This window comes from Lissotriton vulgaris, chromosome 10 (assembly GCF_964263255.1).
Source record: "Lissotriton vulgaris chromosome 10, aLisVul1.2, whole genome shotgun sequence".
In the NCBI taxonomy this organism is placed as follows: Eukaryota; Metazoa; Chordata; class Amphibia; order Caudata; family Salamandridae; genus Lissotriton; species Lissotriton vulgaris.
In genome coordinates, this window is record NC_141698.1 from 787,770,005 (window position 1) to 787,785,607 (window position 15,603).

The window sequence follows — 15,603 nt, forward strand, 5'->3', positions numbered from 1 at the left end:
GTGGCGGCAATGCAGCCACGGAAAGGCATATGGTCTTTGCTTTTGGGGCCCGTTGCGGGCCCCCAGGGTGAAGGGGGTGGTGCACATGGGGGGTACCTATGGTACCCTCCTGTGTTTCCAAGTACAACATGGCAGGCACCGCGCGGTGCCCATCGTGTTGTGCTTGGAAACGCACAGCATGCCTTTTTAGCATTGCGGCGGGCGTTGCTTCACCGCCCGCCGCAATGTTAAAAATGCAGGATGCCCCCGCCACTGTGGCGGGAGCATCCTAATTGGGGGCACGGTTCCTCCGCCCTCGTGGTGGACGGTTCCATCCTAATCGACCCCTTAGTAAGGTGGCAAAATGCGCAAACAAAACAGTGTAGGTGAACATAAAGCTTTACAATGTCCTTATTAGACTGGCATTAGGTTTCGCATTATTTCTCTTAGAACTTCAATTAATTCTATTTATTTTAATATAGATAAAGTCATTGTGGTGAATAGTGCGCTATTTTCTTTTGTTTAAAGCCGTGCTCCAAACCTTGTATGAAATATACATTTATTCTGCAATTTGTTTCCAAGGAAATGAACTCTGGAACAAATAAAGCTGCAGATTAACCATTCCAACAGGAAACACTGAGAGGGTAATTGTATATATTACACAGCCAACGAATAAGACTCTAAAGTAATGGTGAAGTCTCTGTTTCCACTGAAAAGCATTGTTTTTTTTTTTATAACACTGGTGCCGTCTGATGCATATGCACAAAAGTTTCCAGTCCAGCGGCACACATGGTTCGGATTTGGCACGTCAAGTTTCGTGCAGCTCCGTGAGGAGGCAGGAATTTGAAGTGGGAGTTTGAAAGCGGTGTGTTCTCTTGATTCGCACGGGAAAGTCTGTGCTCGAAAACTACCAAAACTGCTGAATAGAATTATTGAATAATTGGCATGAAACTAGCTCTGTACCCAGACTAGTGCATGCTTTTGGTTTGGGTAAATCCATTCATTGGTTTATTAGATATTGACACTGAAATAAGGCGGTGCTTGGGCTGTGAAGGGTTAAAAAATATATTTCCCATCGTTCTATGAGGGAACGGAAGAACCTCAGAGGATTCGCGGTCCAGGAAATATACTTTGCTGGCAGCCATTATAAGATTTTAGGGACAGAAACCTGCGTCCTGAAATAAATGTCCGGATGGTATTGAAAGAGCAGGGAGGCGCATCCGCTGGGCCCTGGGAAGATGTGCGGGGAACCTAAAAAGGGCCCTGTGATTAAAAATAAAAAAAAGTCGCTGGTTTTCTCACAGGATTTGCAGATCCGAAGCAGTGTTGACAACAAAAATACATATTTATTTGTACAAATCTTTAAAAAAAAGTAACAAAATAAATTATTGTGCATCTATATACCGCAAACCCTTTGTGTAGTGAGCACTATGGATGCAGATGTTTCGCCAGCGTTGTTGTGCATGGTCAGAAGCCATGCACATGTAGTTCACAAGGACCAGTTAAAGGCATTACTGCTGGGCTGGCTGTGATCGCATAGCTTGCTGTGCGTGACCACAGGCCAAGCACAGCTAATGGTGTCAGAGAGGGTGGTGCAGGGTCGAGCTAAAAATCAAGGCACTACAACCAAACACCACTGTGCATTGCTGGAGGCCAATTACCAGTCATAACCGGCCAATATCAGATGTTTTCCCAAATCATATCTTCATGTTACCTGCCATTTTTTAAAAGGAATATCTAATATAATATATTGTCCACACTTTTCACAGGAAAATTTACCACAGCGTGTCCCTACCCCATGGGGTTGAAACTGCAGTCAGAGTGGAAATACTCTGCTCTTCTCAATCTGTTCACAAACCGGGTGAGCTGGTTCATGAACCGTACATTATTTTTTATTACATTTTAACTACGTCGCAAGGTAAAATACATTTACCAAGGGATAGCCTCGTTCGGATAGAAGTTGGGTGTGCTGCTCATTTTGTCCACACGGGTTGCAGGGTATGGCTGATAGCTACTCCATGAGTGCTGTGCTCAGCACTTGGCACAGAGCATGGCAGAAGGCCAAACTTTATGCTTAAGAAGCTGGATATTGTCCATGCCCTAGACGTGTTTAATCCTGGGGCAGAGTGCCAGGCAAAGTGAAAGGCTGTATTATGCAAACAGTGCCCAAGTTGAGTGGCTCTTACCCTGCGTCTACTGTGGCTATTAATAAACGTATTTTATAACTAAACCAAATATACACTCCGAGTAGGCATGTTATGTTGCTCACTCATCACAAAAGAAAAATAACCTACTATAAAACACAATTTTCTAAACAGGACATAAAAAAACACCAAAATTCCATAGTTAAGGCAAAATATTCAAATAGTTCCCCGCCCACCGAAAGAATGTCACTGACCAGACCCTTGTTCACCACTAGTGCGGGGTCGAGTGTTGCTAGTGCTGTGTCCATGTCGTACTCTACTCATCATGCTACAGTTTCTAATACAACATTTTTGTTTCTTTTGTGAAGCCGATCCATGTTTCAGGTCTCCTGGTGTGGATTACATGCGTTTACCATGTTGGTCTCTGATGGATTACAGAGGTGCACATGACTAGATGTGACACTATTAACAGCTGGTGACAGGTGACTGTAGTAGGTCGGTAGAGGGCTTTCGACCTCTTTACAGCAGGAGTACTACCTACTGCCTTTATCAGATAAATCTAGGTAGGATGTCATTTCTGGGTCCTTAGAAGGTCGTCTGGAGGCCAATACTCAAACAGGAGTGGAAAATTCCATGCGGCTGTTTGCCATGCATCGGTGGCAGACCTGAAAAGAAAACCTATTTGAGTGGACAGCTGGACACTGCTCAAGTGCCCCAAGCCTAGATATAAACTGACCCATTCAGCTCTTCCAGTGTTTTCCATTTACCAAAATAGGTCTGCAAACCGGAGTAAAAGCGAGGACCTGATGCAGGATCTCTAGCTACCTCCCTTTGAGTGGTAAGGACTGTAAACCTTTGACTGAGAACAAGACAGGCCGCTGAGGCCTTGTGACACTGGTGTAAACTGCCTGGAATGCAGGACCTACCTTTGCAAAGCCAGAGCCGGAAATGCATCCAGGGCAGTGCTTAATTTGAGCCCGTGCTTTCTGGTGCTCAGCACCGGCACTTAATTGGATTTCGGTGCTCAGCACCGCACCTAATTGTCAACACCATACTTAGAACAGTCTACCACATGGTGACGGTGCTCATCTAATTTAGAGACGAGCAGAACAAGGGCTGTTTAAGAATACGATATACATTTAAAAAATTGCTAACACCTACCTCCCCAGCCATTCCTTTAGCTTTGGGGACCTGGAATAGTCTGAACTGACGCATTTATATACGAGAGAGATGGTTGGTAGTTGTTTTGGCAGCGGTGACAAGGGCGATGGGTGGTGCAAGCTGCAGTGGCCTCCTGGTCAGAGCCCTGGCACTTAATATTTTACGAATGAAGCACTGATCAAGGGGCTGTGCTGTTAGCAGGTAAAGAAAATCAACAGTAAGCGAAACAAAGGCTGTATCACATCGTTGCCAGTGATGAAAAAGATGATCCTCTTCACTGGTTTGCTCTATTATAAATTTTACTGCAGGTTGTATACCACCTTCCTTGACTGTTAGATCTAATTTTCTTGTTGGCACATCATCTACTGGGGCTCCTTCGCAATTAGAGCATTATGTTCAGTCCAATGAATTGCGGCAGGTGCGAGGCCGGCCTGCGTGACACCCTTGTTGCTTTATTGTGCTATGTGGCCTTCCACCCACAGTGACGCTCTGAGTCTGGCCAGACCTAGATGATTGTGACCCAGGTATAGTTTCTTCTGCTTTTTATGGCTTCGGGAAGGTATGTCACATACAGCCCCTGCAACCATCACTGTGTCAATCACAGCAGCTGCGAGCTTTAACCTTCACACGAACTATTCACAAAAGTTCCTTTAGAAACTCCAGCAAGAATTAGTACTTGCTCCATCCAACATCCCATGATACCAGCACCACCACAGCTAGAGCCCCTCCTTACCAATCCAGCGATGCTCTAGTGACGCAAAGAGTGACAGTGTCAGATTACGAATGACAACTGTAGTTCCTCCTGAAGAAAGGAAACTTAACAGTAAAGTAAGTGTGCACTGATCTGTGTGCTCTACAAGCAGATGCTGGTCTGGGCTACAGTGTCATAATTATACAGGTATCACCAGTTCACTGCATGCACGCTCCGTGGGGAACAGAGAGCAAAGTTAGAGTGATTCAGTACAAATGCTAGGAAGCTTCTTAAAGTTACAGAGCACATTACATCAGTAAACATAAGTCTGATTTAGCTTACTCAATGACAGTACTGTTACATTTATTTTGAGTGATGCATGCATTGCCTGATCTAAATGGTCTAACACACATCACCCTTGAATAGTAAGCCTTAAGTAAGCCTTAAATATTTGACTTCCCTAACTCCAGAATGTCAAAGCCTAAAGAGGAGGTAATTGGCATTCAATGACCAAGCAGTAGTATCTGGGTTCTTGGTTTTCAAAGACAGCACCAATACTGTCAACAAGGATTGTTTGAATGTTCTTTAGACACGGAGGCCAAGGAGAACTGGCCTGACGACACGGTATTCTAAGACATAGGAACTAAAAAGACATACCAGCCACCGAACTCCTCCATATGGAAAATCCAAAATTATATGGCTGTCCCAACAAAAGAAACATATAAATACATGTGCCACATTAAACACAATTAAAGGGAGGCTTGAGACATGTAGAGGGCCAGTAAAAACAAGGCAGGTCTGCTTGGTCCTCCCTTTATCACAGAACTACTAAAAATATAGAACTGCTCTGAGTGATGACAAAAATCATAGACTGACAATGCCCATCTCTCTCTCTCTCTGGACAGCTGAAGATGCAGGTTCCCAAATACCAAAGCATACAGATTAGGTAGGCTTGCCTCCATACCGCATCGTCATAGTGAAGTATACAAAAAAGTGATGGGTGGAATGTTAGAATTGGTCTCAGACACTGGAAATTACTTGAGATGCATCCCAAGCCATTGTTATTTTACACACCAGGCCACCACAGTTTGGATCCGTCCATATGCAACTCAATATTCACCCTGCTCCAATAGGAATAATCCGGTCTGAACTGCCTGGACAGGTCCTCCCTGAACCGGAACACAAGCAACCTAAGACCGGTTTCACACTGATTCAGGCCCTACAGTCAGGTGTGTAGCTTTGCTCCAGTACCACAGTGACTAAAGGGACCCACATCTGAGGATACCCATCACAGTAAGATAGTCCTAGTGAAATATCAAAAAGTGATAGGTGAAATGCTTGAATCACTTTGTGTACTCCATCTCGCGTGAAGCACATACATGCTGCTGCCATAGTAACCCAAAGAAACAGACTGGGTACCTCTGCCCTCCTTGTTCCACGCCCAGCTGCAGCTGTCCCGCAGCACAAGAACCCATGCCCCATTGTGCTTTGGATACAAAATGATGCAGCTCTAAGTCACAATATTCAGGTGGTAATGGAAGGGAGGTGTTGCATGGTTTCAATTTTACCTCTACAGCCATAGTCCAGCCCCACCCACCTCATAATGCCCTACCTGCTTTAATAATATTACTCAACTGAAATGTAAAATCACTTGCTTTAGACACAGCTACATATACAGACTATCTTTTCTTATAACAGCTAATTTAAATAGGGAACAACGAACCAGGAAACAAAAGGAGCGAAAAATGATAGATGCTGCACTGTTGTAACCGGAGTTTAAGTTTCTTTTGATATGTTTATTATTGATTCTGCCAGTCAGAGAGCCCCCTTTGCTCCCCTACCCCAGCAATTACAAAATTCACATAATTCCAATACCACACAGCTGCAGCTTACATCACTAAACAATGAAGGCTAATAGGAATCATACTACCTAGTGGACCCATGCCAGTTTTAGAGATTTGATTTCCATCCCAGCTCTCTATCCCCATTCTGCAAGGGTATGGATACATCTGGAAAGTGCATCACATCACATCACTGTTTGTAGACAGCCTTTCTCGGTATTAGGCATTTAACTATTCAATGTGCTTTTTAAGTTAGTGTGAGCATTTGCAATCTTGCAAGCCAATGTTTCGACACTGGACGTGGATTTGCAAGAAGCACCTAATCTTTCTAAGAGCATCCCGGTCATACACTGGCGGGTATTTGTTTTATGCTTCCTGAGAGAGTTGGAAATGCAGACTAAGAGTTTGGAACAAAATACAAAGCAATACAATCTACAGGTCATTTTCGACATTCAAATACGAAGCATTGGATTAATACACTGTTATATCATATTCTTTCACAGCAAATAAATATTTTGTTAACATCGCTAGTAAAAAATATCAGATATATTAGAGGAAATAATGGTGCTATATGGAGGCCACCTTCTTTTCAAGTTTGTGATTGAGAGTTCAGACTGCTGGCTATTTGCAGCAGGTGCAAGATAAAAGTGTGGAAGCCCTGGAAGAAGTCATATGTTGTATCTTCTTAAAGAGGGAAGGATAAGGTTATTGGTTATACTCAAGAATGATTGATGAGGACCTCCAACTGGGGAGCTTGAACCAAGAGTGAAAATATATCTAGAGTGGAGTTTTCCAGGAGGAGTATGTACGGTCTGATCTCAGAAGAGAGAGGATCATTTGCTCATGGATACTGCACTTGGGAGATCCTACCAATGACCATCTCATGAGACCTAACATGGGTGGCACATGGCCTGCATCAACCATTCGGCCGACCCCAGATGGAGTAGGGCCTAATGCTAGAAAAAGAAATGACACTTTTGGGACAAGGGCTGGGCAGTCTGGCACTAGATGTGATCAACCCACTGACAAGCAGATACCCAGAACTCTCCATGTGACCATCCATTCCTTGTGAGAAGCACATATTTGGAGAGGAGGACCATGGGTCTCTGCAATTGATTTTCTATTTGTGGGGTAGAAAAACATGCTAGATTTTGCATTCTGGGAGTAAGGACATTACCTGCACCTTTGATCTATGAGAGATGCCAGTTGCCATGCCCTGATTTGTGGTGGACTATATTTCATCCTTTGAATACCTGCGTGGAGGATACTCCCAATAGGTTCTAAAATTATGTGTGATTTACTTAAACATTTATTTTTGCCATCATTGTACTGAAAAGCTTCGGCAAGCTGTTTGGGCTAAAGTTGTGAAATAAAAGTATTTTCTCCTCTTTTTCAGAATGAAATTCTTCTTTATCAATTACATACCTCCTGATAAAACCATGTGCAGCCTCAAATGCACAATGATAGCCTCTCATGCTTAGGTCAGGCACAACTGACCAGTAAATGATTTTAGGAGGCTTCAAAGAGAACCATTTTCGACATCCACAAATTGTACTCTGCAGTCTTTATTCTGCCATTGTAGTACCACTCAAGGTAGTAGAAAATAAATGGAATCTGACATGGTTGGACAAGAAAGAAGGTTCTTCCTTGGAAAAACATATGATTTTGTCCTTTCCATCACTCAGAAATTAAAATAGCTATCAGTTCTTTCATGTGACACTAATCTGTTGGGTCATCTTCCTTTTGTCTCTTCTTAGATTCGTCCTCAATGCAACCCTATATCATGTTCTATAGCAAGTGTACCAATTTCAGTGACAGTCCATTTAAGTACCGGTTTGACTGATATAACAGAATGTGTCGTAGAGCCAAGGATTAAAAAAAGACATTTAGTAGACAGGTTATTCACTTCACTGGACTGCTGTAAGAGTTCATCAGTCTTGCCCTCAACTTGGTATTCAAAATATTTAAGTTTCACCAGCTCTTGGATTTCAAGCATAATTCATTACCAATGTGCAAACCATCAGCTCCATGTAAAGCACAGATCTTAAATTGTCAGCAGAAATGTGTTCAGAAAGGTATCCAGATGAGAAGAGATGCATATACTCTGAATACATCTGCATACATCTGTCACTTTTTACTTATTATATACTTATAGGTGTATGTACTTTGTGTGCTCTGGAGATCAGCCCTAGGACTTGTCTGCTTCCGCTTAGGGACTTTTTTTCTGTTCAACTGCCTCTATTTAACTGTCTTGATAGAAACCGACCAGTAGAGGTCAGTAAAATACCAGAATCACTTTAGCATTCTCTAGATTCCAGCCCTTTGAAATGGTCTTCAACGAGCACCCATAGACAATAATATTTTTTTCAAATCTTGTATTTTCAGTGATATGACCAACGAAGGCCCTGGTTTTATATTAAAAACATAGCTTTGCACTATACCATTTCCCACTGAAAGGCAATATTTCTCTCCAAGTGCTCCCATACCTGGCATGTCACGCAGTTTGGTGCTTACTTTCCCTCCATGTTAAAGAACAGTAGATGTTTCAGCACCCAGGCTAATGAGCTGCATAGCTAAATACATATAAGGTCCCAAAGGCGAGAACAATTGCATTGCAAATGCTTGTTAGTTACATCAAGACATTGAATGTGTGCGTTCTAATGCTACTAAAGAAAAAACGCAAAAGGAAATCCAGAGGTGCAAACGTGTTCATTTCAACATGTTTATTGGATCTTGCCCCGATTTTACTTCCCAAAGCAAACTGCCAAAGGCCAAACATCAGTTCATTTGTTGAATTTTTGTACCTATAAAGTGTACTTTATTTTTTGAAATTACCTCGCTCTCAATTTTCCACCACGTGGCTCATGTTTGGCTCTTACCTGATAAAAGTCACCAGCTTGCCGGACATAACCAGCCACTTCGGTGTCAGAAGGGCGGACCTTCCAATACCTTCTCTCAGCATTCTTGTAATCTTCCACTTTGGACCAAGGCACGGTTGGCAAAAAACGCTCAGTCAATGGAGCAGCCACAATCACATCAAGTTGTCCACTGTACATTAGTACCTGAAAGAAAAACCACCAAACCGAGACAAAATGAAAAATTATTTCATAACAGTTTTGCAGGACCGAAAAACAGCAATATACTTCACTGAAAAAATATTTATGCTAAGGGGAGCTATGGCTAGAAACAAGCGCGAAAAACCAGTGAAAATGTCAAGTTATCGCTATCGGCAACAGACACAGGCACACACCGTCCCCACCCCAAACACACACACCATCCCCGCCCCACACACGACCCTCATTAAGTGTTATTTCCGTTCGAGTTTGATGTTCAGTGGTTTCAATACTGGTGATAACCAAAACTGGCCAATTTCAGTGGTTTTAAATTTAAGGAGGGTGTAAAAAGAAAAAAGAAAAAATGAATGAGCTCATAAAGAATCAAAATTAACATGCAGCTGACATCATATTATGGTTTTGAATTTAGATGTTAATGAGATGAATCATATTAGAAAAAAAGCGAGCGAACACAATTCACATAACCAGTAAAATAAAGTTTAAAGGCCACCTCTACTGGGGAGCTCAATTGATATTCTTGGCAGGTCTACTGCGTTTTCCCATGCAAAGTACACAGAAACACTCCCTTAGATAAAGCTGTAACCAATTACAGATTGAATTGCATAAAGAGGACTACATGAAACAATGTTATATTGGATGTAAGTACAGAAAGGCATCTTAGCACACAATTAAGATACTTTACTCATATCAGGTCCAACATGTAATGCCAAACAACTTTCCTTTGCTCATGGTCAACTTCCATTTTGAACCTAACCACCTGCACCTAGAAGGCCATGGAGCAAACTTCTGTTATGCAATAACCAGACAACATGTGCGACGGTAAAATAATATTTTTCACTTACTTATCAAGTACAATAAACAATTTTGTTTGAGGAGCATGAATGAGCACTTGTATATTCTAATTCCATGTAAAGTTAAGGGTAGTTACTGTATGTGTGATGTTTTCTTATGGAGTGAAGGGGCTTTTAGTGTAGAATAAAAGCAAGCTCTTGAGTAATGCAATGGAGGGAAGGGTACCTCAAAGTCATTAAGGGGCCGTATTATGTTTTGGCATTGTTTGCGCCCCATTATGGTGTATGCGCTGCCCCCAGGGCAGCAGCGAACTCGCTCTGCCCTGGGGGCAGCGTATTCATGTGAAAACATGGAGCAGCCGCTCCGTGTTTTCACAATGCAGGCGGCGCCCGCCTGCACTTTCAAAGGGGATTATAGATCCCCTTATAGGCGGGTTAGTCAGTGACTGCACCCACCTGCAAGGATATGTCTGAGGGGGTCCATGGGACCCCTTTTACCCCCCGCAGATGGCTGCTGTCAGGGGGCACTCACAGTGTGCAACCTTTTAAATGGTGCATTGTCAGTCCGCCTCCTGAGGGCTTCTTTGACTCTGAACCTGCGTCTGTAATATGGCGCGAGCGCAGAGTCAAAGGTATTCTCTCATTTGCATAGGGCACGCCCCTATGCAAAGGAGGGAACACCCTCTGTTGATAGCGATGGTGCTTTAAGTGCGCCAGCGCTATCAGTATTATAGAAGGGGACGCACAGCATCTGCGACCCCTTCTATAATACCAAAGGGCCCCGGGGGCGTGCAAAGCGGAAGCAAACACCCGTTGCGCCCCAGGGACACCTTATGTAATACAGCCCCTGGTGGTGTATTAAGGTGGTGGTTTTAAGGCATGGTCAGAAATGGTCTTCCTCCTAATCTGAGCTGTCAGCAGCTGGGGCAAGGTGAGCAGGTAGTAGCTATAGAAGGAGTGGTGTGCTGCCCATTCAGCTGACTTTGGTTGTTTTCTTCATCAGAAGTTTGACACAAGCCTCCTCGAGCTGCCTTGGAAGCTTTGGGATCTGACCTAGGGAGGCTGTGACAGTTCTAAGGGCAGCTTGTAGAAACTACTACCTGGTGGCAGATTCCAGGCACCGAGGGTGAAAGGTGCCCTTTTATTAGTAATTTTTCTGGAATGCTGCAAGGCTCATTGGGGGTGTTGGACAGAATAGAAGGTGGAGAAGAAAGTCAATGATCAACTGACTCACCAAACCAGTACAGTCACTCTATGCGGCATGTAGATGAGTTTTTGGTTGTGCCACAACGTCAACACCATGTGCCAAATACAATGCTTCTTAGTCATTTGCACATGCAAGAAATGCAAAAGCCTCTAGAAAATGACAAAGTGAGTAGACTCCTCCACCGACCCCAATCAGAAACCCAAAATAGGGTGAATAGTCATGAATGGGTGCATCTAAACAAACAACATCAATTTCCAGACGTCTTCCACAAGTTCCACATTCAGAAGTCACTAAAGGTCTGGTACTATGTGGGAACAATTGAGTGCAGCCCTCCGATATTCATCGAGTTTGCAAAAACAACAGGTGATGGACCGAATGAGGATCAATGTCACACATTCAACCCAGTCAAAAGATCTGGGTCCTAATCCATCGTTTTTTTGCACTCCACACCACCCTGGGTTAGACAATGGCGATATGCAAATCAGCTCTGACCCTGTGCCCCATGGGAACAGTCCAGTCCGAACTACAAAAGCCATGTCCTTCCCAGAACGGAATCAAGCATCCGATATTCATCATCAAATGGAATACCACACAAGGACATCCTTATTTGTTCAATCTTTTTTAGTTTCGGCTTGAGACTTTAATGCTGGTCAGAAAGACAGTTGAAATGTCCAAAAAACTAAACAAAACAGAGGAATTAAAAAAAAAAGGGTGACCTGCTATTATGATGTCCAATTTGGTAATTCCATTGAGTGATAAGTAGGCCTTGCATAGTAAGCGGAGTATCCTAATATTGTTAATACATTTCGAAAATGCTCAAGTAAGCGAGGCATGGACAAAGATCTATGTTCAAAGCGGTAATCTCCAAGGCCAACTTATACTGGCAAACGAGAGTTAGGACAGGGGAAGTAAATTGAGAGCAAAAGCTATGATCGGTAAAAAAAAGAAAAAGATAGGTCTTCGCCAGGCCCGGTCTTTCAGCCCCCAAGATTGTTGGTGTGGGCATGAAACAGAAATGGGGAAGAGTAAAACATGTAGTTAACCCATTTCCCCGGTCTTTAAATCTCAGTACATGTGTGTCAAAAAGAGTCAGTGCCTGATGGGCTTACAGACCATAAAAACTCACTAGGAGCGGCAACCATCGTAAAGGTTTTTGCAAAGTAATATGAACCTGGTGTACAATCCCCTATTGTGACCGTAAACCCTGGATATGAGAGATCAAACAGGTTTTGAGGATCCTTTCCCTATCGAGAAGAGGAGGGGGCATGAAAGGGACGACCGCCTCCTATTTATGATTCGGAGAACAATGTAGCAATTATTTATGATCATAATTGCAGTTGTAAACTACTTATGAATCACTGACCCACCGAGTTGGGGTAGAAGCCAATTTGCAAAGAGTAAGATGTTCCCAGGAGATGGATTTCATTTTGAGAGTCGTGGGGAGCAGGAAGTGGAGCAAGGGAACCACTGAACCCACACTAGGCCCAGTTAATGTTTCCACTGGAGAGTTTCCCAAGCTTTTTTCTTTTTTTCTAAAATCCGCACCAGTTCATTAAATAAGACATGAGCTGCTTAAAAAAAAATTACGCGTATTCCGTTGGGTAATACAAATGCAGGGACAGAGGTCTATTGGCTCCTGCAGGCTTCTAATTCCTGCATTTGTAGGTGGTAAAATGACCTGTCCAATTAAAATTCGTTAGGCAGGTCGTTTTGTGCTCACATTCGAATTTACCCATCAGCAATGTAACCTATTAAGGCAGAAGTTGCACTGCAAATTGCATTCCCTTTCTCAAACCAGTTGGTGTGCGAATTGCACATCCTTTGTTTGCAAACAGGAATAGCGCATCAAGCCCACAGTTCTCTTTTCAGAGCCTGTCACAACTAAGTCTTGTAGCAGCAAATTAAGAGTCAGGCCTTACTGTTCAGTGGAACTGCTCAGGTAAGTGTGAACGCGGTTCTCCCCAGTAATATAACTGTACATCAACACTCAAGTTATAGTCCCACTGCACTCCTAGCGACTGTTACAGTTTGCACAGCGTACCAGGCCCGCTATAGAAAAATACAAAAATGCAACATAGCACGACTTGTGCTGAAACGCTTGTCAGAGCGGGTGTACAGTCTATGTTATATCACCGAAGTCACAAGAACTGTGAAAAATCCAACATTCATACAAAAAACTCAAGTGTAGCAAATGTGCTACGCCCATTCAGCAGGAGATTGGTAATGGTGTGGTATGCAGCTGGTGGGGAATTTTGGAACAATGCTGAGGTAGCGGACTGCCATTAGAGACAGTTTACTCCCCATTGAAACGGCCACTAACTTGCATTTTTACTGGTAAATACAGTTAACTGGTAAAACCATATAGCGCAAACGATAATGGTGGAAATCAGGATTTCAGTGAATATTTATCATTTGCGCTTTACTAAGTCAAATGCCTTGATTTGTTTTGATCCTACTAAAATCTTTGTTTTCATCACACTTCAGAATAACCAAAAAGGGCTTCATGTGTACTGCCCTAATCGATGATATAATATAAAATGTGTATAGTACATTTACTGATATTTAAATGTGTGTTAAAAAAAACCTGACATCCTACAGCCTTTCCATCCCTGTACCCCAGCAAGAGGGTCACCTAGATCCCTTTTACAAAATCCTCTCACTTTACAGTCAGACAAATAAAATACTCTCCAGTTCAATAAGCAATAATTTGTCAGAAGACACAGTCTGACATTTGACCTTTGTCTTTGAAAAAGCGGCAAATGTGACAAGATAAACACAAAATGTAAAGGCATCTTTATTGCTCATTCTTGTGAAGTCCAGTATAAATGTTTGTTTTCCTTGTGAACATGGTCTCCAAATTTTCTCTGTAGTCCAGGAAGGGCAATTTTCCAGTCTTAGATGTACCTGGGTTCCTGAAAGAAAGACTCGTTCTCTTTAATGTAAGGCAGAATGTGTAGATACTATTGCACTATATTCTGAAGGTAAGGGTCTCTGATTGATAAGGAGGTGTGTAAATATGGAAACTCACTAAGCCCTAGCCAGTGTTCCCATTGAAGAGAGTGTCCTGGGTGGGCGATCATAAACATGAGGCCCGATGCAGATGAGGAAGGAGGTGGACGGCATTCCACCCTCCCGCATCGAGGAACAAAAAGAGCTTTCTTGTAAACAGGTATACCAACAATCGACCCGCCTAAGGGTCACTGAGACAGTCAGACGTAGTCGCTGCATTCACTCTGTACACTATGGGGCGGGTATGAATTTATTTTCCAGTGCTTCGAGTCCGCAAAACAGGGGAGTTCATCAGCAGAAGCCGCATTAAAGTGGGGCGGCGGGTGAGGGGGTTAGGGAGTCCATGCCACTCTGCCCTGCAGGGTAAGTAAGTAGCACAGCCCTCAGTGCTGAACAACATCAAGACATGTGAAACACTAAGTTACTAACAACGCAGTCCCATCAAACTAACTAAAATGTGTATGGACATGCTCAGAAGAACAAATAGTAGAGCGTGACAAAATAATAACTTTTTATTCGATTATAAAAAAATATATATATATTCTTTCTTCAAAGCTCCATTGTTAGCTCTGCGGAGCCGCTTTGAAATCTGAAAAAATTATAAATTACTTCTGGGAACGTGTAATGTGACTTTAATGAGCTGACTGTTCGCAGTTAGGGATACTCAAAACTCATTAGAATTGGGCGATTAAAACGGAATTAAATTATTAAAATATGCACCCAGTACACACTATGGTAAGAGCCAAAATGAATAAACAAAAAAATATATATGATGTAAGAAAACATAGTTTATGTATTTTGCAATTACAAACCAAATTAGAATAAGTATGCAACTGTCAATTAGTGGCTTGGGATAAAATGTATTAACATACATCAATAAAATGTATTAAAGATTAATGTCGTGCGTTTTGGTCTGAGTTAACAATCACTGCCTGCAGAAGCAAATGAGACCACTTTAGCACCAGTATTAAATACCCTTGGTCATTAACACATTCCATATGTTGCTATTCCACAATCATGACAAATACATTAATCAAGTCGGCCTTTGATGCGTGAACCATAATGACAAACAGGCAGCGAGTACACACCACACTGGTTTTCAATGATTCTTTTGGGCTTGGTGGGTAATAACTCTTTTGCATGACGTAGAAGGAGGTCTTATCCGTTTAACAAGCAATGACATAATCAATAGCTTTCTAGGAAGAGAGAGTGGTCCACAGGAGAATCCAAGTCCATATCAGTTTTCACGTATTTTTTTGTAAAGAAAACACACCCAAAAAACTCTGGACCTCTTGAGTTTTTGAACAATAAAGTTTTGAAGGGGGTAATGAGTGTATTTAGCAAGAGTTCTTGATATCCTTAGGCTGAATCCTTACTCATGTAGTCAAAGTCAAGAGTCCATATTGTGTATATATTGATCAGAGCTATAAACGAAAGAACGAGCTATGTGATGTCCATAGGATATAACCGATATACACTAATTCCGATGTCTTTCTATACTAATCTGAGTGTGGTCATCCCCTTTCTTGTTCAACTGTCGTAGACCACCCCGATGCAAACTTTGCACATTTCTACAGATAGCATCATAACATAAAATAATCCTTTTCCAACATCCCTCCTGTAATCGTTGCAACAATATGTTACCACATGGACACTTGCTCTGCCCATTGCTACCACTAATCATATAATCCATCAAAATAACACCA

General features: G+C 42.4%; 1 protein-coding gene across 2 annotated transcripts in view; it reads right to left on the minus strand.

The window, feature by feature from the left end:
* Positions 1-15,603, minus strand: part of CPVL (carboxypeptidase vitellogenic like) — a 632,086-nt gene that overhangs the window by 110,951 nt on the left and 505,532 nt on the right. For both annotated transcript variants that reach the window (XM_086941713.1, XM_086941714.1), the window contains exon 12: positions 8,696-8,878. In XM_086941713.1, the coding sequence (XP_086797839.1) occupies positions 8,696-8,878 (183 nt within the window). The remainder of the gene's footprint in view (positions 1-8,695; positions 8,879-15,603) is intronic.